The 26421-nt window shown below is 41.1% G+C and overlaps 1 protein-coding gene across 4 annotated transcripts in view; it reads right to left on the bottom strand.

The window, feature by feature from the left end:
- Nucleotides 1-491: 491 nt before the first annotated feature.
- TXNRD1 (thioredoxin reductase 1) overlaps nt 492-26421 on the bottom strand; it is a 51005-nt gene continuing 25075 nt past the window's right edge. For 3 of the 4 annotated variants that reach the window (XM_090272583.1, XM_090272585.1, XM_090272584.1), the window contains exons 7-14: nt 25198-25423; nt 22257-22349; nt 21583-21659; nt 20203-20359; nt 16642-16749; nt 13738-13833; nt 11209-11343; nt 492-2404 (exon numbers count right to left, since the gene is read on the bottom strand). In XM_090272583.1, coding sequence (XP_090128709.1) covers nt 2336-2404; nt 11209-11343; nt 13738-13833; nt 16642-16749; nt 20203-20359; nt 21583-21659; nt 22257-22349; nt 25198-25423 — 961 coding nt within the window. In that variant the 3' untranslated portion in view covers nt 492-2335. The remainder of the gene's footprint in view (nt 2405-11208; nt 11344-13737; nt 13834-16641; nt 16750-20202; nt 20360-21582; nt 21660-22256; nt 22350-25197; nt 25424-26421) is intronic. The other variant, XM_090272586.1, reaches the window with a different exon arrangement.

Below are 26421 nucleotides of genomic sequence, written 5' to 3' on the forward strand. Positions count from 1 at the left end.
TATCAAGCGCAGATTCAGGGCTCATTTCGTTCAGGAACACCCTCACAGACAACCCAGAAATAATGTTTAGCCAAATATCTGGGCATCCTCCTGTGACCCAGTTAGGCTGACACATAAATGAGCCACCACAGTGTTCGTTCAGTGTGTGCCCGCTGTGCCGTGGATGCAAGCGTTCCATCATTTCCTTTCTGGTCTCCTCGCTCAGTACCAGAGACAGGCGGCCGTGCACGTACAAAGGGCTGGGACCCAGGGTGACCGAGAGTGGGGCGGGGCGGTTCTGCCACCATAAAGACCAAGACCGAGAGGTCAAAGAGGATAAGCTGAGAAGAGGAACAGGAAAAGCCAACACCACTGAAATGTGAGTGTCGGCTTGTGGGTCAGGCCCGAGAGCCCAGCGTCCCTGCCACTCACCCACTAGTTCTCATGACTGTCGATACGGAAGCTCATGCAAAGAACCCCAAGACCACCCTTCAGTAAGAAGGCACACAGGGTGGGTATCAATGCCTTTTAATGGTTCACATTGGTATTTTTTTAAAAGAATTATAACAAAAATCCATGGAACTTAATATATTTCAGTACATCGGGCAATTACAGAATCTAAACCAGACAAGTTCATAAAGTATGATCCTTCTTGTGGGGACAGAACCTTCCAGTCCACGAAGCAGAGAGAACCACATGATCCAGCACAATTGTCTCCCACTGCCCACTGTTGTAATTTCAGAGATTGGCAGATTTGGAGACAAAACAATTTTAAGGAATAAATAAAACTCAACACAGTCAACTGCCTTGATTCCCCTCTTCATTTTTCTTCTCATGTTCGTCATATAAGCTGGTGGGACGAGGGCGTGAGGCAGAGTCCCGTGGGACAGGGTTGGGTGCTCTGCTGGTGGAATGCCAGGCAGAAGCATGGGTTCCCTGAGGCAACCGAGAAATGGACTTGGAATCTACTACTCGGCTTTGTGGCTGAGAAACACAAGAAGAGGGGAGACAATGAAAAAGGGGCTACAAGAACCGCTGGTGGGAGGCCTGATGTCCACAGCACATGTTTAAAATCCGACTCATATAGTGAGAAGATGGCCTGAATAGAATCCTTAGTACATTTACACAGAAATCTACAACTGTGGAGCTAATACCTCTCTGTAATAGTAGGAGTTGAAATGCAAACAAAGCATAAACACTTCTGCAGAAATCCCACCAGGTGTAAGTCATTCATTCAACAGAAGATGTCAAACCATTTGGTTTTTAAACAAAAATCCTTCATATCCACCTGTGCTCAAAAATAATAATTTATGATATTAACAACTTCCTTAAAAGAGCAATTACCACAAGAGTTAAATTGTAAGTGTAGAATAAACTATATTCCTATAAATGTAGTTCTTAGGAAGGAACAAATATATAATATACATGAAAAATAAAGCTGTGATATTGTGTTTTTAGCTTAAAGCTAAAGCTACCAAAAAAGTTTCAAACAAGTGTTAAGTATTTCAGCTCACTTAGACCAGCATGCATTAAACTAAATAAAGACATTTATTGTTTTTCACATTTAAGGTGTATGTCTGCCTCCATGATGAATAATGATGGAAATCATACTAGACTGCTAAGTTCCTTGCAGAAGAATACCACTTCCAATAGGCTGGCCAAGGAGCCATTTCCTTTCCTAAACGGAATTAAGGTGAACAACAAGTGATGTAGCACACGGGGGGCAAATCTGGCCAATCATACATTTACTTGCTGGAACATATAACTTATTAGGGGAGACCATGCTACACAGGTCAGTCGAGCAGAGCAGGACATGTGAGTCCCAAGGTAGTTCTCATTCATGGGACCAGCCTACTGTCAGCCGCGAAGAGAGCTGAATCACGCCTCCCAAGCAACAAGGCACCTTATGTGCATAGCCAAGCCATGACAAAAATCGAGGGCTAACATTTTTCATCTCTAGCATCGTCAACACCTTGGAGAAAACAGAAAACAATAATCGACAGTAGAAGCCTGACAAAGGATAAGAAAACCTGCAAAGGAAAAGTCACGCTGAGTCCGCTTCGCCAGCTGTTCCGTCACTGCCCGCCGCGTGGGCTTGAGGCCAGGGACTTCATGGACGCACCCTCCGGTGCACTGCCGAAGGTCAGCTTCAAGTCCGTCATGGTGACCCCAGTGGGACGCTGCTTGCCTTCCATTCACCACCTCCTACCCAGGAGATCCAAGGGGGCCTTGCGTGATGCAGGCGCAAGGCACAGAGGTGTCAAAACCCAGGAACCTTCCTGAAAACTTCGCCTTGGATTCGGGCAAGGAACACACCAGTGGTTTGGAGTCTTGGCAGCAGCATCCACACCGGGGCTTAACCTCAGCAGCCAGCCTGCAGGATGCTTCCCCCGGAGCGCTTGGTCACCGACAGAGTTGTGAATACCTGTGGGAGGAGACAGCACAAGGTTCTCAGACACCCGCGCAAATGAGTTAACGGCAAACGAGTAGTTCAGCGCACACCATACATACCAAGGAGTTAAGTGATTCCTTAAAATGAAAGAAACAGAGAAGTAATATGACCAAATATATCCTCAACTTCTCCAAAGGATAAAAGGGAAAAAAACATTTTAAATCCAAGCAAAAGGGAAAATAATATTTAGGTTATTATCTAATGACATCCTTTCTTAGCACGAGGGTGAGTAAAACACACTATTTAAGTTGCTTGTCTATTCTCTAAAAAATGTGCATCCTGAAATAGTTGGCTCTGTAGAAAGGTATGAAGTGCATTATGACAAACACCCACACACCTACCAGCTCAGGGAGGCTTGTGAATACGGTTAGAGTCCCATGTGTATGGCACCCTGGTCACCTCCTCCCTACGTCCCCCTGAATCAGTGCTGACCACACTCCTATGAATTTCTTCCTGCTTCCATTTGAAAAACTTTACATGAAAAATGGCAAGATGGTGTATGCCCTCTTCTGCTACCTGCTTTCTTGGCTCAGCCCCATATTTGAGTAATTCATCCATATGGACACATACCGTTCTAGTTCCTCCATGTTTCACTGACTAGTACTCAGTTACTACAGCATAGTATATATGCCGTATACTGCAGTATCCAATTTTTCAAGTAGTGAATGTATTATGATTACATATCCAGGCTCCTCTGGCTGGCTTGCCAAACTATTGCCAACATGCTATTTGCAACATGCTCTGTGACATCCGGGAGTCTTCTCGCACCCAGAGCAAGAGGTACAATTGCTGGGTTGGAGGGTAGGTGCGGCTTCACTTGACCGGACTTCCAAGGTGCCTGACCAGCTGGCACTCTCATCTGCATGACTGACGAGTCCTCACTTCACACCCTTGCCAGCATTTGGTGCTTGTGGGTTTAGAACCTTAATTAACATCTGTAGGCAGCTTTAACTTGCTGCTGCGCGTGATAGCCTATCCATAAAACGATGGATTTCAAACTTTAGTGAACAAAGCCTATTCATACTGATTAAAATACACAGAAATTATACGGATTTTCATTTGGCAGAGCTAGGGTAGGGCCCAGGCATCTCAGCTTTAGTGAGAGTCCCAAGTGGCTGGTTGTTCCGCAGGCTGTCTACGAGCCACACGAGACCTTCCTGTGGAACACCAGCGTCGCAGTCGTGGCCATCAGCTGCTTACCTTTGTAGTTTCACCAAGAAACACACACACACACACACACACCCCATAATATTTCTCATCTAGAAACAGATTTTTATTCCTGGCCTAATGGAGTAACTGGTACTAAACCAGCTGTCTCCTCTTAAATAAGACAAAATATATGAAATAATTATTTTAGATACCAAACAACAGGCAATGCGCTGTGATCCCCACAGAGGAGAAACAACTAAGGTGAGCCTTCAACAGGCCTGGCTGTCTACCTGGAGGCATCTACAAGACCCTGGTGTAGAAGTCTGAGGAGAGCACGGATGTCTTGGTGACTTGAAGAGACAAGAGCGGACACCGGGGAGGCTGAGGCGGTGAGGACGTGTGGGACCAAATTCCCTAGAGAAGGGAGCTACCCAGAGAGAGAGTTCCAGAAATCCGCCTGCAGGCCAGTCATCCTTGGCTGAATGCCAACCTGTGCAGGTCTAGGGGGCAGGGCCTCAGGAGGCCAGGGGAGAAACCACAACCACAAGCTGTAAGCTGAACAGACACCAGTACCCAGCTGGGGTCAGGAGAAGTCCCAGTTCTCATGAGCTGGAGTCCGGAGGCCTCCCTGAGTACCTGGGGCAACCGCTGGAGACCCCAGAAAGCCACAGCTAGGCACAGGGCTAAGCATTACTAGCCCCAGAGTAAAAGCTCCTCTAGACCACCCTAACAAAGCTTAAAACACGTCTCCAAATGATCAAATGAGCCACTAGGATGCTAATGGTCCACCACAAGAAAACTCGGTACTCTTTAGAGGACAGCAAAACCCAGGTACCCGAGCACAGACTCAAAATGCTGAAAGGGACCACAACTGGAAACAAACAAACAAACAAAAAACCTGTCAACATAGAACTCTACAGTCAACAAAAAAATACTTTCGTGAAGAAGGCAAAATAAACACACTTTCAGACAGGCAAAAAGTGGAGTTATTTTGTCACTTGCAGACAAATACTTTCAAAAATGTTCAAGAAAGTTCTTCCAGCCAAGAGAAATGGCAACAAGGATGATCCCTTTTTCTGCAAAGGGGAAACAGAGTCACCGTCACCTGCCTGGCACTCAGCACCCACTGCTCTTATGAACTCTTCCTTCCTTTATGACTCAGGACAGGAATAACCCCCTTCCCGCCAGGCTGGGCTTTGATTCCCACCCCCTCGAGGACATTCTGATTCCACACATCACCTGCCCCACCTTCTTATTCTTAACCTTGCCTTTTCCACTGTTCTTTCTCAGACTGCATTTATCGTTACGCAATCCTCCCTCAATCTTACGATCACCTCTATCACCAACGTCTCTCGTCCGCTTTCAGCCAAAACGTTAAGCTGTTTGGTCTTTCCGGTCTATTTCTATTCCCCACTTCACTGTGATCTGGCTTCCACCGCCCCCGTTCCGTGGGGACACCTCTCTCGCAGGTCCTCAGTAGCTCTCATGGCCCAAATCCAGAGGACACCTTGCGGTCTTCATTTCCCACAGCCTCTCAGCAGCATTTCTTGCTGCTGATCTCACCCACTGTTTAACAATTCTTTGCCCTTCTTGTTTCCCCGACAGTGATCTTTTGTTTCCTTCTTTTGTGACAGTTCCTCAGCCGTGCCCAGGAGTCCTGGAACACCTATGCCCCCAGCCCCGGCAGTGGCCGGAGCCCCCAGGCCCGCTGGCTGTACGCCCCGGCCACCCAAATGGGCCGCGCAAATATTGCCCTTGTCCCCGTGTGCGGGACATTAAAGGCCAGAAAGCACTGCCCAGGGTCCACCCTCAGATCTCCCCCCTCCAGACACCCTCCCAAGTTAGCGGTCTCATTCAGTCACGACTCCCCTTCAGGGAGATGAATTTGCCATCTCTCCAGCCATGTGTCTCTCCTGAGCTGCACGCCAGTAAGACCTAACAGACATCTCTTCCTGGGTGACACCTCAATCTTAAAATGCCCAGCACAGAACCCGTTATCTTCTGTTGTGTAAAGGAGAAGCAGTACTGAGAAAAACCATTGGTCTGTTTTACCCTTAAACCAGTGACAAAGCCTTTTCTTTTCCTTATATACCAATATATTGTCAGCATCTCAAAAAATTCAGACCCAAGTAATAATAGCTAGTATCAGAAAAAACATTTAAAATATGAAGCCAGAAGAAACTAAAAACAATTCACAGCCAAAAAATAATTATGAGAAAGAGTTCATCCTTGTTAGCAAGGATATGTGAAAAGCCCTGAAATAAGTTATCCCCTCGATTATACTTAATGTAGAAAATTTTACACTGAATTTTGCAACATTTTCATTAGCATCCTTAAATTCAATACTGATGACAGTGTAATCTAATACAACTCTTTGGAAAAGCAATAAAGTTCCTTTACTTAAAAAATGTGTGACTGGAAGAGGACAGAAACACAATATTCAATAATGAAAATAGCTGCATTAGAATGATGATATATATCACGGGCAACTGAAAATAGCACCAAACACGTTCTCCTTTCAATATTTATAATGGAAGGAAAATAAAGAGCTAGGGAATGCATTCAAACAAATTTCGGGCTTGTGAATTTGCCAGCCTAAGTTTCCTTTCTCAGGAATTAATTTAGAAATAGAACTTGTAGCAGATTTGGATAGAAAATAAAACACACCAAACATGCAAGTAGATTAAAAAAAGAGAGCTCTTATCTATTCTTCTTGTACTGATTTATGTTTAAAAGATGGGGGAGGCCAATACACTGCCAGTGTTGATTGGTGTACATGAAAAAAACTATGGGTCAATTTTTCCGAAGACTTTATTTGCACATAGCTGCTTTAGAATTGTCATAAAAACACGATTTTAAAAAAACGAGCATAGAAGCTGTCCCTTCATGCTTTTCTATCCAACACAAAGAACATCAAGAACGGGTCACACGTGGCTGCAGGCTTCACCCAACCTCCGCTTCTAGCCCCAGCACCTCCAGCCTCATGAGACCCCTCTCACTCTAGACTGTGATTATGATGACTATTAAAACAAAATGTCTGATGACGGGCACTGAAATTCATTTAAAGACATTCCACAGGGGTCTCTTCTAATGTTGTTCCTCTTGAGCTATTACATTTCCCCTCCAAATAAATGTGATGAGTTGAAATTGCTACTTCAAATGATGTACAAGCAGTCTCCCATTCCATTATTGCTGCTCAGATGTCCAGAATAAATTATCACCACACTATCTTCACACTGGATAATGTTACTGCATCACTGATGCTCCCGGCCTTACGCATGGACACCAAGGGGCTTTCCATCAAAACAAGAACCGTCTCCCTCCTCTTAGAGCAATTCCAGAAGGAAACCCTTCAGAAATGATTTTGCCCCAAAGAACGAAGTCTCAGCTGAGGGATTTGTCAACTTTTCTAAGTAACTACTCTTCAAAACCAAAGGTTGCTCAATTGCCCGGGTTATTTTATCAAACTGTATGGAAGACGTCATTCAATGATTCATTCTGCCAACCACGCACAGCTGGCCTGGGAGCTGTGTCTAGTTCTGAACACTTTAAAGCTGTGCTCAGAAACAGTTTTTAAATTATTATTATTTCTAACCCATCCAATGGACTGACACCTGTGAAATTCAATAAAAATGTATTAGGAAAATAAAATTTTAAATGCCATATGAAATTAAAACGTAATTTTTAATTATTAGATCAGATACTGTCAAATTACTTCAAGTTTCTAAACCCTTCTTCACTTCCATCCTTAACTCATTCAGGACTAGAACAAACATGCTGTGGCCCGCAGTTTGTACAGCACCCCTCTGTGGCTTGACATGAAAAATCAGTGGGCCCAGTAGCAAGTCCAAGCCAGACCCAGCATTTAGCACAGAGAAAAGAGTCCCTAAAATCCCCTCCCTATCAAATTTCACTTGTCCTTAATCAAGCAGCTTTAAAAAAGATTTCCATCATTAGGGGTCAGAAGCCTTTGGTTTTTCAAAATCTAAGCAAGTAGTTCATAACCAGGGGCTCAAAAAAAAAAAAACCAAAAAAAAAAAAAAAAAACCCAGAGGAGCTTTTTCAAAATACACATCCCTCCCTACCCTCTTAAAAATACCGTAATGATGACCTTTAGCCAAGCCACGTTTATAATTAAACACCCTGGGGAAACCCAGCGGACAGATGTAGATAGTCACCGAGCATCTATCATATGCCAGGAACTCTCCAAGACACTTGCCCTTTCCACAGAACATTGCTCACCAATGAGCTGGGTTAGATCTCATCTCTATTTTATTTAATGCGCAAACCAAGCTCCTGGAAAGCTGGGTGACACAGCCAGGTTCACTGAAAAGAAACTGAGTGAGATTACAACCCAGCTCAGTGTGTCTCCATTATGCTCACGGTGCTACCAGGAAGTCATTTCCATTTTTCAAATTCTATGTCAAATATTGTGGACAGGGACAGATCTGTGAAAACGGAGCATTATCTGTACACGTGGTGCCTTGGGAGCCAGACGGCTCGGGTTCGAATCCGGTTCTGCCACTTCCAAGTCAGTAACTGTGGGCAAGTTACTCCACCTCTCTGTCCTCCCCTGTTCAATGGAGACGCCGCTGCCACCTACCCAATGGGCATCATCTCAGGACTAAATAAGTGAATACACACAGAGCAGAGAGCGGGACACACCCAGGAAGCCTCCTAAACACCAGTGCTCCTGTCGGTGCTCTCCCCTCGGACCCGCTCTATCCTCGCGTCCCACTTCAGGCCACAAATACGAATCATTCTCAGCTCGTCCCCGTTCTCATTCCCAAACAGCTGGCCAGTGCTATCAACTCTGTTTCCTATTTCAATGTTTCCTCTCAACTTCCACTGCCGCCACCCCAGTTTAGGCTCCCATTCTTGCCTCTAGACGTGCCTCCTTCAGCCCATTTTTCAGTGGAGCAGGCGTGAGTTTTCTCAATACCATATCTGATCATGCAATGCCCCAGCTTTAAGCTCCTCTCAGCTGAATCCTAATGCCTCAGGACAAAGTCAGAATACCCTGCATCCCGGTTTACAGAGCCATGCATGTTCTGCTTATTCCTCCAGTTCGTCTCTGTGTGTGTTTACATATAAATGTTTGGTTTTTTGGTTTGTTTTTGTTTTTTAACTTCTCTCTAAGCCCTTCAAGCTACAGCAGTTTTGAGGGTCTTTTCGTTCTCTGAATGAGCCAAGCTTGCTGCCACCAAGGCCTTTGATCTGGTGTTCCCTGTGACTAGCTAACACCAACATGTTCTAGTCGTAGGCAAGCTCCCCCTCAACCACCCTGCCCCAGTTCCTTACTCTAAACACCTCCTGATACTATGACTCTGTCCTCGGGCCTGACACACTGAACTGTGATTGGCACCTCACCCATCTGCCTCCCTGCTCTTAATTGCATCTCAAATCCCTGCTGCATTCCTGAGCGCCTAGCATAGGGCCGTGGACATCGCTGCACAGCAAACGTGCTCAGAGGGAGAGAGCACCCAACTTTCTACCTCATTAATCAGCCACCAGCTTGGGAAAAAAGGGAGGGGGCTGTAAAGCCCTATCAATGCAGTGGAAATTAGCTTCTGAGCTTCAAAGTCATTGAGCAGAACCAACAGATGGAGATGCACAGAGGTAAAAAAAAAAAAAGGAGGTTCCCAAATGTGCCCAGTATACCATGGAGATCCAACTTTGGATGGCCTCCCCACAGGCAGGGCATCCAGGCAGACGTCCTGCCTCTTCACAATCTCTGCCCAGCTGGCAGCCACCCTGCCACATGCGGCCGGCGCACCACAGCCTGAATCACAACACAACAAACACTACCCGGGGAGCGGGGCAGGAGCCCAGTCCTTGGCACTGTTCTAACCAGCCCAATGAAAGATGAACTCAGATTAAAAAATTAGACACACATATGTAGACTGGAAAGTTATCTTTTCATTCACATTGGAGATGACCGTGGTAGCCTTTAAGTATCTTGGACTGGCATCACGATTTTTACATATACTTACTGTTGTGGGCTGAACTAAGTCCCCCAGAGAGAGATGTTCAAGTTCAAAGCCCCAGTACCTGTCAACATGACCTGACTTGGAAATAGGGTCTTTGCAGATGTAACCAAGTGAAGATGAGATTGTAATGGATTAGAGTGGGCTCTAATTCAATGACTTGATGCCCTTATAATAAGAGGGAAGTTTCACACACACACACACACACACACACACACACACACACAGAAAGAGAGAGAGAGAGAGAGAGAGATAAGGCCATGTGGAGACGGAGACAGGAGGGATGCATCTACAAGTAAAGGAACACCAGATTGCCAGCAACCATGAAAAGCTCAAAGGGGCAAGGATTCTTCTCTAGAGCGTCTAGAGAAAGCATGGCCCTGCCAACACCTCGATTTCAGACTTCTAGCCTCCAGAGCTGTGAGGAAATAAGTCTGTTGGTCTAAGCCACCCAGTTTGTGGTACCTTTTTATGGTAGCCCTAGAAAACTAACAAACTCATTAAAAGTGTTTTTGAAAAAATAAAAAGAAAGAAAAAAGAAGTTAATTGGCTCCTTCCCTAGGCAGACAGTAACGGTCTTAGTCATTACAAAGCTTACTACAGCACATTCTTTAAGAACATTAATCTAGACTCTTTTCAATTTTTGTTATATTTTTTGCTTAGTTTTAGTTCACAAGACAGCAGTGTTCTATGAATAATGCCCTAATCACGAACATGTTAATGTTTTATGCTACCACCTCAGCCAGGTGCATAATAATTTAGAGGAGGACACTGTCTCTAATACAGCAAAGCAAAAGAACGAAAATATTTTCCCAGGTCTTGAAGCTGACATTTCACACTCAGCAAAGAGCTCAGTTGTATAAGGGCAGTCAAGAACAGAGACCAACGAGTCAGCAGGCTGCTGAATGCAATCTGGCAGGAGTGTGCGTGTGTGTGCGCACGCATGCGCTTGTGTGCAAGCACAAGGTACACCGTGGAAACCACTGACTATGGTGGCCAGACAACAGCTGTAATTTCAACTCCGTACTTGAGCTGGTATGAGATACTTCTTCCCCATCTTCACCAAGTTCTCCAACAGATACAGAATCTGTAGTTAATAGTAAGCATCATAACATTCAACTCTTGAATAATCACTGACAAACGTGAAGAAACACTGACACCCAGAGGCCCAGAGTGGTCAATGTCCAACTCTATTGTCATGTGCCTAATTTTTTAAAGGCATCATTTTCAAATCTCATTCTCTGATACCAGAAGCTAAAGAGGCACACAATCATCTGGCCTCGAGGTAGCTCTGGGATAACCAGTACTGAAGCTCTTTCTGGGTGTGAATGGCATTATTAACTGACTGCCATAAAAACACTTTAGAAGACGTGATAAGTAGAAGATTTAAGGCACATCTCTATAAATCACTCTCATGGCTTTTACCACTGAATAGCATGACAGTACTATCCATTTGAAAGAGGAAAATATGGGTTCTAGAGACAAGGCCTTCTTTGGAGATAGTCTCACTCATTAATTGGCTGACAGGGGGAACAGAAGTAGCTGGAGCACAGTAGAAAGAGCACTAGCATCAGAGCCCTAGATCTGCCACTCGTAAGCCTGGTGATGCTGTGCAGAGCTATGCAGGTGCAGGTGACCCACCTCTGCACAGACGGGGTGGATTCCAATGGTGCTGTCCAGCTGCATTTTGGTCAGTCCACACTTGATCGCGGCTGCAAAGCCTTGTGTAACTTCTCCAGCATTTGGACCCAGTATGTGGAAGCCCACAACACGTTCCTAAGATATAAAATAAAGTAATACAGTTACACTCATTTCTTTTTCCCCGCTTAAGGGCCTGGAGTATTTTCCCAGCCCAATCTGAAAACCCCATTCAGAGATGGCCAAAGACTTATCCTCGTATTAATGTTTGCTGCTAAAAGCTATTGAGGCTGAAGATGGGCCCATACAGAGTGTGGGGTCCCATCAGGCAAGAAGGAGGGGACATGAGCTGGCCATGAGTGATGACGAGGGGAAACATTAAAAGCAAAACTGTCTGCAACTCCGGGAGCAACAAAATGTCCTGAGAAATATTGTCAAAGGGCAGCTGTGTCCCCCTCTCCTCTGTCTGGTTGTCTCAAAGCTCCAGATAAACCATCTGTGAGAGCTGCACCATTTAAGAGCGTTCGATCAAATCAAAGTTCATTTAACTCAGGTCTGGGGGGCAGATAGCACAAGGACACTTAAGTCCCTTCCAATCTGAAACCATTTTTGAAAGCAACAGAAAAATGTTTAGCAACTCTGAAATACCTGTGTGGGAATTATTTTCGATAAACTCTAAATCCCAAACTCAGGAAAAACTCTGCCAAGACCAGAGAGATCTGATTCATTCCCTTGTTCAGACTTTCAGAGCCGACTCTGACTGAGCCAGACCGTCTCGCCCAGGCTCCTCATACCAGACGCAGCGGCTCAGGCTGTGGCTGCAGAGCCTTATCTGAGGCTCAATCCCTCTATGGAAAGCAATCAGGAAAGTCTTTCTGTTGCCAAAGTGCTGTAACATATTCTGTGTTGTACTGACATTATTCATCCTGACAATCAAGGGTTGAGTATATGGATAAACAAAGTACATACTAGGTCTTAAAACATACTAGATATACATGTAATAATATCAATAAATCTTAAAAATGAGATTAGAAACAAGTTGCAGGCCTCTCTTTAGCTGAGGATACCACTCAATTAAACCACAACGTACACAGTTTATGGACACATCACAAGCACAAACATAAAATATGAACAGGTGAGACTCTCCAAGGTTAAGATCATTACTTCTGGGGCAGGACTACAAAAGACTACACAGGCAGGGGGTAATGGTTAATAGCATGGAATCTACCTTGTCTGGGACTGAATTCCAGTTCTGCCATTAACTAGTACATGCCCTGGCACAATTACTAACATATACTCACATGAATAAACTTTTAATAAAATTTGTCTAAAATGGAAAAAAACCCTCTATCTAAAATTTTTATCTCCACTGTACATAACTCATTATGGGTTATCCTAGTATATTCATTTATTAATTGTATATATAATGAACTTTTTTTGCAGATGATCCAGGTTTTCCTATAACCCTGGGTTCTGCAAAAAGTAATAAGTTACTATGCTACTGTTTACAGAGCAGTAACTTCTAAACAGGATATATAACTTAATTATATTCAAATCCAAGATAAAAATTATAAGTTTATTAGGCTTTTAACATACGGATTCTTCAGTATCATTTATATTTTTACTGAGGACATTTTTTTCTTAAAGTAAAATCCCAGCCAAGTTAAAAATACCAGTTTTCTAAGATTTAATTCACAACACTTACAAGAGTATGTGTACAGACATACATGTGTCTAGGGTTACAACATAAAATGGGGCAGGGGGCAGCAGTCAGAAAAGTTTGAAACCCAATGATTTATTCAATTGCTTTGTCAGTACAAAAACTGTGAGGTCAAGGAGTCTACTCACAGGCCTTCGTTACCAATTGTTACATGTAGCAGCAAGCAATAAAATCTTAGATCAGAACCCAATTAAGGCCCTGGCCACGTAACTCAGTTGGTTAAGAGCATCATTCTGACACGCCAAGGTTATGAGTTCGATCCCCAGTCAGGGCGCATAGAAGAAGCAACCACTGAATGCATAAATAAGCGGAACAACAAACTGACATCTGTCTCTCTGTCTCATCAACTTAAAAAATAATCCAATTAAGAGCTCTTCCCATTACCGCTTTCTCATTTGTGCCGGCTGCTTCAGGATATAAACTTACACTACTCCTGTTCTTTTCTATTTTGTCATTATTTTTAGATAACTGACGACTGAGTTGGTTCCCTTTCACACACACCAAGGGCGCTGTCAAGCTGTGCCTCTGGGTCCTTCCCTCGGCAAGTTTAACTGCCTGTCTGCTAGGTGCAGGGCTCTGTGCGAGGGGAGCCGAGGGGAGATCAAGCATGTGACCACGGCCCTGGCCCCGGGATGTCTGCTCTGGGGAGACCGACGGGTAAAACAGCAAAGGAATGCAATGCGGATCATGTCATCAAAACAGAGCCACATATTAAAAACCACACGAAGTTGTTGAAAGGATAAATGACACTGATTAATAAATGTTTGGAACTTGAAAGAAAAAGGAGAGGATTAAATGAGAATTGCACTTACGCTGTCTTTCATATTACAGATTATTTTTGCGTAGCATTTGTTGCTGTCTCTTGATGGAATCGTCCATTCCAACGGCCAAAAGTAACTGTGGTAAACCTAAGAAGGTAAGAGCACAGTCAGACCCCACCATCTTAGGAAGCATGTCTGTCGAACACTAGCTGTGCTACAAAGACAGTGGGGGCTCTTCAGTAATTAGACTTCCATGAAACAATAACTTTCACACAGAAACAGACTCATAGATGCAGAGAACAAACTGATGGCTGCCAGCGGGGCAGGGGGTTAGTGGGCTGGGTGACAAAGGTGAAGGGATTAAGAAGTACAAATTGGTGGTTACAGAATAGTCATGGGGATGTGAAGTTCAGCACAGAAAATGTCTATAACACTGTAATAACTACGCATGGTGCCATGTGCGTACCAGACTTACTGGGGGATCACTCTGTAAATTATATAACTGTCTAACCACTATGCTGTACACCAGAAACTAATATAAAATAATATTGAATGTCAACTGGAACTGAGAACAAAAATTAAAAAAACAACAACAACAACAATAAAATTCATGGAATGGGAATCCAGTTAGAAAGTAAATGACTTTAAACTCCTGCTGTCAGATCCTTTTGCTATATGCTCATCCCATAATTACATGCCAGGCTCCAAAGAGTAATCCTTACATAGTAACAGCAAAGAGCAAGCAAATGAGAAAGAAGCCATATCAATACTTATTGTCGTGCATTAACATATGGATTAAAAAAACCAAAAACCAACACTATCTCATTGCCTGAGAGGAACGACGACTTTGAGCAGGAAACCAAGTGCCAGCAACAATTATAGCAATTACCTAGCTTTCTTGCTTAATGCTTCTAAAGACATTTCCTCCTTTGGCATTGTTTGCCAAAACTGAAGGGAAGCAGTGAAGGGCGTGCCGAAGATGGGCAAATGGAAGGACAGACATCCTTATCAGTATTTCACAAACTTAAGTCCCAGATGTCTAAAGGGATTTACTTTCTCCTCCAACTACTAGTCTCGATTTGAAACATATTGTATATGGTTGGCTACCTTTTAAAAACATGCTGATTATGAAGATATTATAGTAAGTGTTCTTTTATATTATAAAAAGAAATAAATATTTTTTAAATATGGTTTACCAAATTGAACGTATAGTATCATAAGTATCACAATTATACAGAAAAAAAGATAATTTAAAAAATTACACCCAATTGCTAACAATTACTGTTACAAACATAACTCTATGAGTAACTGTTTCCTATTTCCCTTACTCAAATGTATTACTCTTATAATAAAAAAAAGTGGAAATTTTAATAAAACAAAATCTAAAGATGGTCTGTCAAGAAATATGAAATGTATAGTAAGAACCATAAAATTTAAATACCCCTTGATAGAAATCTATTCTTAGAAAATAATCAGAGAAATAGATAACGAATAATGAAGATGTTCACCATTCTATTAATCGTGAAAAACTCTAAACAGCCTAATAAAGAATGCCATAAGAAGTATTATATAGCATCCCTAAGAGGGATAGTACACAAGTCATTTTAGAAATGGTGTTTTTAGGGGGAAATGCTCATTACCTAATATTAATTACAAAGTAGGACAGAAAAGTGTACATAACTTAGTCCTATTTTTGAAAACATTTAAGGCATATGTACTTACAGAAAATTATACATCATATAATATATAAAAATACACAAAAATACTTAAGAGACTAATATGCCAAAATATTAATTAGCAGCTATCACTTCATGAATTAAAATTTCCTTTTTTATATTTTCCTAATTTTTCAAACTTCCTATAATGAGGACTATTATTTTTAGAATCAGTAAAAAGTTAATAATGTGTTAGTAATAGACCAAGGTAATAGACGCTGCTACAAATGGATATAATAAAAAAATTAGTAAGAGATCTTAAATAAACTCATGTCCTAAAACATACTGATTCATAAAACTGGTCTTTTAGAAGGTTTTACTAAAACCTTTTCCCAAATGATTGAAAAAATATCAGTCACACTGTGCAGCATTATTTGTGTATAAGAAAATAGTGTACTTTGTGTGCATTTTCCTTAACTAGGTGATAAAAGGTGAGTGGTAAAATTAGTATAAATTAAAGGATAATGGTAGAGGGAAAAATCTAATGGATAGTAGAAATGTAATGAAATTTTTATTTTTTTCTTTGTACTTTTCCCTGTTTTTCTTACTTCCAATGACATTGATTTTATTAAAAAAAAAAGAAAGAAAGAAAGAAAAGAAACCAGTAAAAGTGGTTTTAAAAAGTAGTAAGTATTATTTGGCCAACTGACAAAATAGAAAAATAGAAGGCAGATCAGATAGAAGTACAGTAGTCCCTCGCTATATCACGGTTCATTTATCGCAGAATTTTAAGAAATATTATATTTAATTATTTATCGCGGATTTTTTGCTATATCGCGGAATTTTGTGATACTGTATATGTATATTGTTAAAGTTCCGTAGGTTTAAGAGTGTAGAGTAAATGTAAGGTTCCTAATTCGCAGGGGGGTCTGGAACATAATACCCGCGGTAAGTGAGGGAATACTGTATTGTATCAGTATTAAGTTTCCTAAACATGATAACTATTCTGTGGCTTTATAAGAAAATGTCCTTGTTCAATAGGAAGTACATACTGAAGTATTTAGGAGTAGAGAGGCATTCAACTTACAATTAGTTCAGAGGAAAAAAATACACACAGACACATAGAAATAGAGACTATGAAACGTAAAAAACAAATGGGCAAAATGTTAATCCATGAATCTGGATAACGGGTATAAAAAAGTTCTTTGTACTATTTTTCTACTTTTCTGTAAGCTTGAAATGATTTTTAATTTTGAAAAGATAGTGATACTAACTTAACATAGGAATAAAGAGAACTTACCTCTATATTTTCTTCCCCAAATTTCTCCACAGCTTTCTCTTCAGAAAGACCACAAGCACCATATTCCAAAGGAGTAAATACAGTTGTAGGAACATTTTCATAGTCACACTGTTTCAAAATGGGCATGGGTTGAGACAAGAGAAATTATAATTCAAGAAGGGTTCAAAATTAGGGGAGGCAAGCAGACTAATAAATTTCTACCGAAGTACGGGAAGTCACAATCCCAGATATAAACCTACTACGCAAGAACCATGAACTTTTGTGATGAAGTTTTAGCAGAGGTTTAAAGTCATGAGTAAATGATTCACGTGATGTTAACAACAAAGACATACTTTCTCTCCCTTTCATAAAGCAGCCAAAAACAGTACGAGTGTACCCAAAGCTGATGGTCTCATTATAGGGGACAGACACTGATAGATGTCTGAAAAATTAACTAGGTAATACCTACTAAGAGTCATACAAAATACTTTATACCTTTTGGCTCAATAACCTCACTCTTAGACATCTGTAACAGCAGGACACATGAAAAGCCGCGCACATCCACTGAGCAATGCTGTACTTACTTCTCCTCAATAGGGGCGACACTGGAGCAGCCTTACAATACAAGCAAGGAAGTGGTTCTATAGTATATACACTCAGTGCAATATTATGCAGCCATTAAGATGAAATGAAAACCATAAAAACAAAAAAGTTAATGATTCTGACTATTTCCAAAGCGTATTTTATGTTAATAGGCATAGATGACAAAAGGATTCTGCAGACAAAGAAGTTGTAAAATGCTGTATTAAGCAAATAAATAGGTCTCTCAACTACCAGATTTCTCAGAGCCTTTAACATGCTGATGTGAATTGTGAAGACTGTTATTATGTAAATGCAAAATATGTTTGTAAATGCTATTTGGCAAAAACCTACCCGGTCACATCTGCCCATGGAGGCGAACCATTGTGCATTTAAAATATGAGCAATTGAATTCTCACTCTCTAAAACAGTAGGGTGAAATCCTCAAATGTGCGTCCCTCTAGAAATAATAAATACAATCCTTCTCCTCTGAGAAAAACATAAACCTTTGGAATTCTGATTCAAAAGTAAAGGCAGACATCCGCTACAGCCATAATGGTATATTAGGGACCAGATTCACCTCCGGGCTTTGAACAACTAGGAAACCAGACAAATACGAAGCAACACCTGCAACACTAGACCACAGCTACAGGGCGGAGCCCCACAAGGAGGGCGAAGCTACACAAGGAGAACTTGGAGAGCTGCAGTCAGGTCCTCCTGAGGTTTGGGCCGAGTACTCTCGATGTGTCAGAGGAAAGGACAAGGGTGAGGAAAGAACCCCTAGAAAGCAGTGAGCCCCAAAATGACCAGAGCTATAACATGACGGGAAATACTTCCTGTTAGCCAGTGAGGAAAGAATTCATCATGTAAGAGGAACGGAGTAGAGACCTCCAAAGGGCATCAATTTTGTAGCGAAACTAAATTCCTAGATGACGGGTTGCTGTTGCCAGACCCTAAAGAAGCTCAAAAGCAAGTTACAAAGGGACAGAACTAATCCTATGTAACTTGAAGGGCTGTCAGTACGCAGTCCAACACTGTGTAAAGCAACTCAACAAAACCCAGCACCGAACAGTGTAGAAGGTACAACATCTGCATGCATCCAACAGTATCCAGACATGCAACAGAGCAGGAATGTGTGAACCAATACTGTGAGAAAAATCAATCAATAGAAACAAACACTGGATAAAAAGATGGAATTAGCAGAGGGCATTAAAAGAGCCATTATAAATATGTTCTGTCTATTTAATAAGGTATAGGAGAAAACATGGACCTGCTGAGGAAAAAAAAGGAAAATTTATTTTAAATAAATGAAAAAAACTATCTGAAGCACCAACTACACAGATTGGGATTAACAGCCCAAGACAGTGCAGAAGGAAAAAAAAATCACAGTGAACTTGAAGACATTATTAATAGGTTCTCTAAGAAAAGAAAGCACTGAGATGGGACGGGGCAGGGAGGGACACAGGAGCAACGTATCAGAGACCCATGGGATAATATCAAGTGAACCAACACTCATTATTTGGAGGCTAAAGGAAAATAAAGACAAGGGAAGATAGAAAAAAAAAAAAAATGAGCCTTGGCTGGTGTGGCTCAGTGGATTGAGGGTTGGCCTGCGAACCAAAGGGTCGCAGGTTCGATTCCCAGTCAGGGCACATGCCTGGGTTGAGGGTCAGGTCTCCAATTGGGGGCGTGAGAAAGGCAATCACACATCAATGTTTCTGTTCCTCTTTCTCCTTCCCTTCCCCTCTGTCTAAAAATGAATAAAATCTTAAAAAATAATAACCAAATGGCTGAAAGTTTTCCAAGTTTGATGAAAACTATAAACAGATAAATCCAAGAGTCTTGGACAAACCACAATCAGAATAATTATAAAGAAAAGCGTGCCAAGACATGCAGTAATCAAACTGCTAAAAATAATTTAAGAGAAACAAAGATAAAAACATTAGTTCACTTCTCTTTAGAACCTATGCAACCACAAGACAATGGTCAAAATCATTAAAATATTTAAAGTAACACTGTAAATCTAGAAATTTATATTCAGTAAAAAAGCTTCCAAAAAATGAAGGTAAAAATAAACACTTTCTTTTAGTGTTGTGGAGCCCTATCCCGACCCCATTCCAAGTTTGTTTCTTCCTTGGGTATTAACTCTTAGTCAAAGAGTTCCCTTTCTCCCTTCTTTCCCTCCTTTCCTCCCTCTCGCCCTCCCTTCTTAAAATTGTATATATTAATTCACATACCATAAAATTCACCTTTTCAAAGTTTCTAATTCAGTGGTTATGCAACTATTACCACAATATAATCCAGAAAATTTCATCAGCCAAAAAAAGAAACTCTACACCCATCAATAGTCACTCCCCATTCCTCACCTCCACCCCTCCACCCCGGCCCCAGCTAAAATAAACTTTTAAAAAAAGAAACACAAAAGCCAAAGAGTCACCATGAGCAGACATGCATTCAATAATTGGGGTCATGAAACATATCTAAGAGTTTCAATTTCCTACACTGACTTTTAAAAACCACATTAAAATAGTAACATAAGACATTCAACATTCCAAGAGCAGAAGACCTATTTTTAGAAACAACAGGGAACTAAAGTCTGAATACTGGTTTAAGCAGCTCCACACAGACATTATTACCTAGATCCCCAAATCCTTTTACATAGCCTAAAAGGTGCCATAAAAAGATTTCTTAATAATATAATCGATAGAAAAAGCAATCATTATGAGTATACGAAACGTAATAGTGCTGAAATGTGATTAATCAAGCTCATTTTATTCTTACTGTAATTCTAAGAGTGGCCATTTTCATAATAAAGTCACAAAGGTTGAGCACCCTTAACAATGTCGTTTGGAATTCAGCTAATAAAATAAAGCACATCTAGGGTGCCATCGTCGCAATAACTAAGATATTCCAGACCCGGAAAACCTCCCTAGTGACCCCAACCGGAGAACCGGGAGTGTGATTAAGAGCGGTGTTTCCCTGGGTGACGGCCATGACACGCACCTTGACGCGGGAGCCAGCGTACAGCCTCTGGGCCAGCAGCCGCCCGGCCTGGATGGCCACCGGGGTGAGCTCCAGCTTCCCCTCCAGCACGTCGCCGATGGCATAGATGTACGGCACGTTGGTCTGCTCTTCGTCCGTGACGGGTATTTTTCCAGTCCTGCAAATTCCACTCGGTTAAAAATCATCATTAATTACCATTATTAATTAAGCAGAACAAAATCCCCTTTATCCCAAAGAAGCCACAAATCGGGACTCCAGCTGAGGGCAAAGTTCTAAAGTATTACCAAAACAAAACAACTCAGAGGAAGTGAAAGTTGAGAGACAATTCTCGCTGCTGTTCTGAAAACTAAAGGAATAAGAAAATTATTAAGCAACCCTGGAATGGGGAAGCGAGAACACAGTGCTTCAGAATAAGAATTCCAGATTGTAATAACCAGCTCTGTTTGTGATTACCTCTGTGATCTCCGGAGAGCTACTCACCATCTCTCTAAGCCTCATCTCCCTACCTGTGTAAATGGGAATGATGCTAAAGGGAAAAATACTAAAAAGAAAAAGAACACCGTCATCTACCTACCGTAAGGGATTGTGGGGACTGAATGAGAATGTGTATAAAACATTCACCACAATAGCCCATGGCTCATGGTAAGTACAGAATAAATGTTAGCTATTAACATATGAAATCTGCACCTTAGAACTGGAAACAGGCTAGCAGATTACAAAAAAAATGAAGAAAAAATAATTCTCACAGTAAGATTAGAAATCTCTTCTCCTGCATAAATGTGATTCCTGCAGGATTAACAGCTTGCCTTTACTCCAAGGGAGACTGCCATTCACATCACATGCTTTTACTTGGATGTAAGAAAGGCGATATTGGGAAATACCCCTTGCTGCTCCCACAAGCAGACACCAGAGTCTCCGTTGTCCAGTGCAGGGCTACAGTGCAAAGGACTTTAACTTTGAAAACCCTTGGAGAAATAAAAGTTTTCATACTTGCAGCTGTCACTAGAAATGTAGTGACCACTCTAGTGATCCTCACACTTGGAAGCTTTAAACATGCTTCAAAATCTACATATTTAATGAAGCTAACGCACACACCTACAATTAACTGGGGGCTGCATCTTTTTCTGTACACATATACAGTGAGGAAACAAAAAGCAACCCATTACAGTTCTCATTTAGATTTTGAAAAGAAAAAAATAAAATAAAATAAAAAAGCAAACAAAATACTGTGAGTGGCACTAAAATATTTTTTCTGAGCTCAAAAGGGGAATTCTCCATGATAAAAACATCACTTTAAAAATCTAAAACTCCAGTATTAATCAATATTAGGAGTACCTGAAATAGTATCCAATAAGATAGAAGAAAGATTTTTTTTCTTACTTTTCATTTATCTTTACCCCCACAGTCTCTAAGCCAATTTTTCTTGTACAAGCATCTCTTCCTATTGCCAGCAATACCTGAAAAATTAATATACAGTGACTATTAGCAAAAAGGCTTTGCATGAGTTATTTAATCATTATTTTTTCTGCTTATTAAGCCAATCTGATTCATCCAGACCTGGAAAGAAATATTTCATTAAGAAAATAATGCAAGAGTTTAAACAAATTACAATCTTAAAAAAAAATCCTTTAAACATAATATAGCAGAAATCTTTCTCCATTTCTTATTAAGAAAAAAGGGGTTCACAATTCCTTAATAAATCTAGACAAGAGTAAAGACAAAGACAGCATAGCCTACGACTGAATGCAGTTATTTAAAATATTAAAAGTGGTGGGCTGGGGAACTGAAAGGAAAGAACATGGAACAGAGAAATCCTAGCTCTTCTAAAAATGCTGATGCTTTCTTACAGCCGTTTGAGAAATAATATTTTAAGTTTACAGTGGAGAAATCTGAAGCTATCCCGGTACTAAAACAAATTACAATATCACAAATTAGAATGGGATCAGAACCAATGATCTTAGAAACAGCAAACAGCCATTTTAAGTACCCAGCAAATTTCCAGAAAGCACACTATTTGCTTTCTAAGGAAGTACTGGCCTAGGTCCACTCCTTACCGTATTGTACTCTCCTTCAATGATTTCATCATTGTTGGTGGACTGAGCTACCACCCTGAGTCGGCCTGGTGTGCCTGCTTCAATTTGTTCAACCTATAAAAGTGGGGAAGCGTTACTCCACAATAATGACATACATCGAGGTGAATTATGTCCTCTCTTCCTGTCTGGCTCACCAGTTAAAACACAAAATCTGGTTTGAAAGGCCTTTCATGTCCCCTTTCCCTCCCTCCCTTTAACATCATTAGGATGCTGTGATTCTCTTATTATCCACCTTTTTCGTTGCTTAATGTTCTTAAGCAGAATTCAGAGAGAAAAGGGAAAGGGAAAGCCGCCGGAGAAAGCAGACTATGTATAATCCCTGAAGTCAAACTGATGACTCACTGTCGTGTAAATCACCCAGAACCACTAATCCCCTGGAGAGCCACTGCTGCCCAAATTCAGAGGTTTTCTTTTGATCACAGACGATCAGCTTTGTCTACAAAGGACAGACAGGGGATAAGTCTGTCATGATACAGGTAACAACTAAAAGCCCTAAAAACCATAGTGGACAAGGGGGTGTGTGTGTTTATCATAACTTAAGAATGTAGGGAGGAAACCAGCAGCCCCGGCACTCAGGCTGTGCCAAATGAGATCAAACGTACTAACGCACTACACACAGGTGTCAGCGGTAACTTACAGACTGGGTAACAATGGCTGAGAAACCCCATTGCCTGGAGGCTTCTGCAAGAATGTAGTGAACCCCTGATTTCTCTGAGTGACAGCCAAATCATGGGTTTCTGTGACATATTTACTGGGAGAAATCCATGAAAGTAACCTGCAATTTCGACCCTACCTTTAAAATACAACCACTCTGAATGGAAAAACTGTCAAGGTCGATTTTATTTTCAACATCAATTAGATAGTAAAGATTAACTTCTTGAACTCCCTTCCTTTCTTGTACAGTTAAGTCCCTTTGAACATACTGGAAATGCCTTTCCTATTTAATTGAAGGAAAAGTTGAATTGCTCTATGGCTTAGATTTCCTTTAAAATGATTAAGGGCCTCATCCCGCCTCTAATTCATTCCTGCATTATTCACTTTTCAGTTCTGGTGCCTTCTCTGTATCCAGAACAATTTCTGCAATTAGAACAATTTTACTCCCTATAGACCCTGGCTGGTTTGGCTCAGTGGATTGAGCGTCGGCCTGCGAGCTAAGTGTCGCTGGTTCGATCTTCCAGTCAGGGCACATCAGAGAAGGAAAACTCTGAATCCAAAAAACCTCCGCTGCCTTGCGGCATACCTCTCCAGGGGAAAGGCTAAGGGAGTAAACCCCGACAGAAAATCCGGAGCCGGAGTCCCTAAGGCGGTTTGACGTTGTAGTCAACACCGGCAACTCCTGCGGCGCACCTGAAGCCAAGCTGTATTGACTCCGTCTTTCCCTTGGATCCTTCAGCTGCGAAGAGAGGGGGGGTCTGCTGCATGGGCAACAGCAGACCCTCCATATCACCCTGCCCAGGCTCTGTAGCTTCAGCTTCACTGGAGAGGATACTCCAGCATCATCGCAAGATGTCGATTCAACACGGGAGGAGACAGATACCGTGTCACTCCCGAGTCGGACTGCACTGCCATTCTCGGCGGTGCAGATAGACTCTTAAGAAGCTACACCATCGTCTCTTGAGACGGACGGCTGCCGACTCCCTATAGAATCTTGCTCATATTTTGTTTTGTTCAAAATGCACTCTATCCCACCTCTCTGTAGAAGGCTTCTTCCACTCAGTCACTTTATAATATAGCATGCATTCACTACCAGCCTCTGGGGGATCAGACACCCTAGTAACCCCAGCAAAATGTTATGTGCACAGACATGGGTTTATTTCACGAGTTCTCAAAGGGGCCCACAACTCCCTAAATGTTAAGATGTTTATAAAGAAGATGTTAGTTTTCTGTAAGTGCAGCATATACATATAGCATTTTTTTCTAATTATAGTCCTAATGCAAACATTACCTCCACTCTCTAAAAAAATAGCTACAGCAATTAAACACTGATAACTTTCAGGAAATGTTACTCAATCCTCACAAAAATGTTATGAAATAGATTCGTCTTGGACTCACTCTGAGCCAGGTACTGTCCTTACAACTGTATGCTAACGTGGTCAGCACAGGAACTGAGATAGGCGCTATTATCATCCCAATTTTATAGAAGAAACTGAAGCTCAGAGAGATTAAGTCATTCCCCCAAAGTAATATAGCAAAAATATGGCAGAACTGTATTAAATCCAGGTCACTCTGACCCCACGCTCCATGCTCTATCCACATTAAGCGATTCATGCATGGTCACTGCAATGAAACTACCTAACCCACAGAGCAATTTTTAAAAATGAAAGCTAAAATTCCTTAACTTTAACAAAATGGTCACATCCTTACCTGCACTAAAGGAAACTGAAGGAAACTATTAATCGGATATACACCAAGTGCTGGATTCTGGCACATTATTCGGCCTTTTCAAGAGAAGATGAAATGAGCAAAAAAGGCCAGCCCACATAACAAACTCAGATCATTGTTTTCAGGGAAGACAAAATTATATACTGTATCTACTCACTATACCATATATCCTGAGGAGAAATGTCTTATGGGAAAAAATTTTAAATCACTGGTATATATGAAGAAACAAAGTAAAACAGACCTAAGATAATAAAGGCATGCATAAAGAGAAGCATTAAACAAAAGAGAACCAAAGGGAAGAAAGTAGAGAAGGAAATTAATTATTATTCCACAATTAAGAACAAAGCTATTTAGGTGGTAGGCAGGTACAAGTTTATACATCAATATCACACAATTGAGAAATTATAGCATTTCTAATGGTTTATAATGCTGGAAGAATGCTTTTATCACCCACCCAACTCTCTGTCCTAACCTTTAACCTTAATATAGAATAAATAAACTTAGGGGCAATTCCACTTACTTTTATTGGTACAAATTGTTTTATAAACTTGATACCATGCTCTTCCATATGTTCACCAATTTTGTTGGCCATGTCCTGGTCAAATCCTCTAAGGAGAATGGACCGCACCATAACAGTGACATCTAAACCAATGCCAGCAAGAAATCCAGCACATTCCAAAGCGACATAGGATGCTCCAATTACCAGGGTCTTACCGGGGCAATAAGGTAAGGAGAAAAGATCATCACTGAAAGAAATTTTTGTAAAAAAAGGGAAATAAAAAAAACAGAAAAATGTTTACATATGAATAATGACCAAGTCAAAGTAAATATTTCTACTTTCTTAACAAGACACTTTTAAGATTTAAAACATTTAATTAGCTACACACATATGATAAGTTTTTATAGGGTCTTAAGACTCTACCTTTCTTGCCACTTCAGTTGCTTGGGGAGTAGCTCAAGCTATGCTGGCCAAGCACAGAAAACTGTAATTTCTGACGGTAATCCAGCTCACAGCCAAAATGCCTGACATACTGTTTTTGTAATATAATAGCCAACTATAAAAAGTAAAATCTGACAAAATCTTCTAGTCAAGTGAAGAATATGGAAGACATGAGTGATCACGAAAGCACGTTTGAAAATGAATTTTTTTAAATAAGAGAAAGGAGCCTATTCAAGACCACAGAGACGACAGCTATCATCTGAGCTGCCCTAGTTGAGACACAAAGGAAAAAAAAAAATCATTTTTTCTCAACCCCAAAAAAGGCCTGAAAAAAGAATAATTTATAACACAATCAGAAAATCCTGGGGAAAAAAGCATCCAAGAGGACATATTTATCAACAATCTGTCTCCGTGTCTTCGTAATTTAAAACATCTGAAAAACAATGTCACCAGTATTATCACTTCATGTGCAAAATGAAATCTCACAGCAAAACCTTCCTGTTTGCTCACTCACTTCAGAAGGTCGGTCTACACTGACGTTGCGACCATTTGAACAATAATGAACAGGGACTAGGGTTTGATAGATCTAAACCGTCTGCCATCTGTAACTTTTTTAGTGTCCGCACTGCAAATGTTAAAGGGTAAGGCACTAGATGATCCTGGTTTTGCAAAAACTACGTGGGTACGTGTGTATCATTTACAAACTGTTTGTGACTATCCATCTGGTTTTTGTTTTGTTTTAATCCTCACCCGAGGATATGTTTATTGATTTGAGAGAGAGAGGAAGGGAGAGAGAAAGCTCGA

The sequence above is a fragment of the Furipterus horrens genome, unplaced genomic scaffold, assembly GCF_987537825.1.
Source record: "Furipterus horrens unplaced genomic scaffold, mFurHor1.1.pri manual_scaffold_4, whole genome shotgun sequence".
NCBI lineage: Eukaryota > Metazoa > Chordata > Mammalia > Chiroptera > Furipteridae > Furipterus > Furipterus horrens.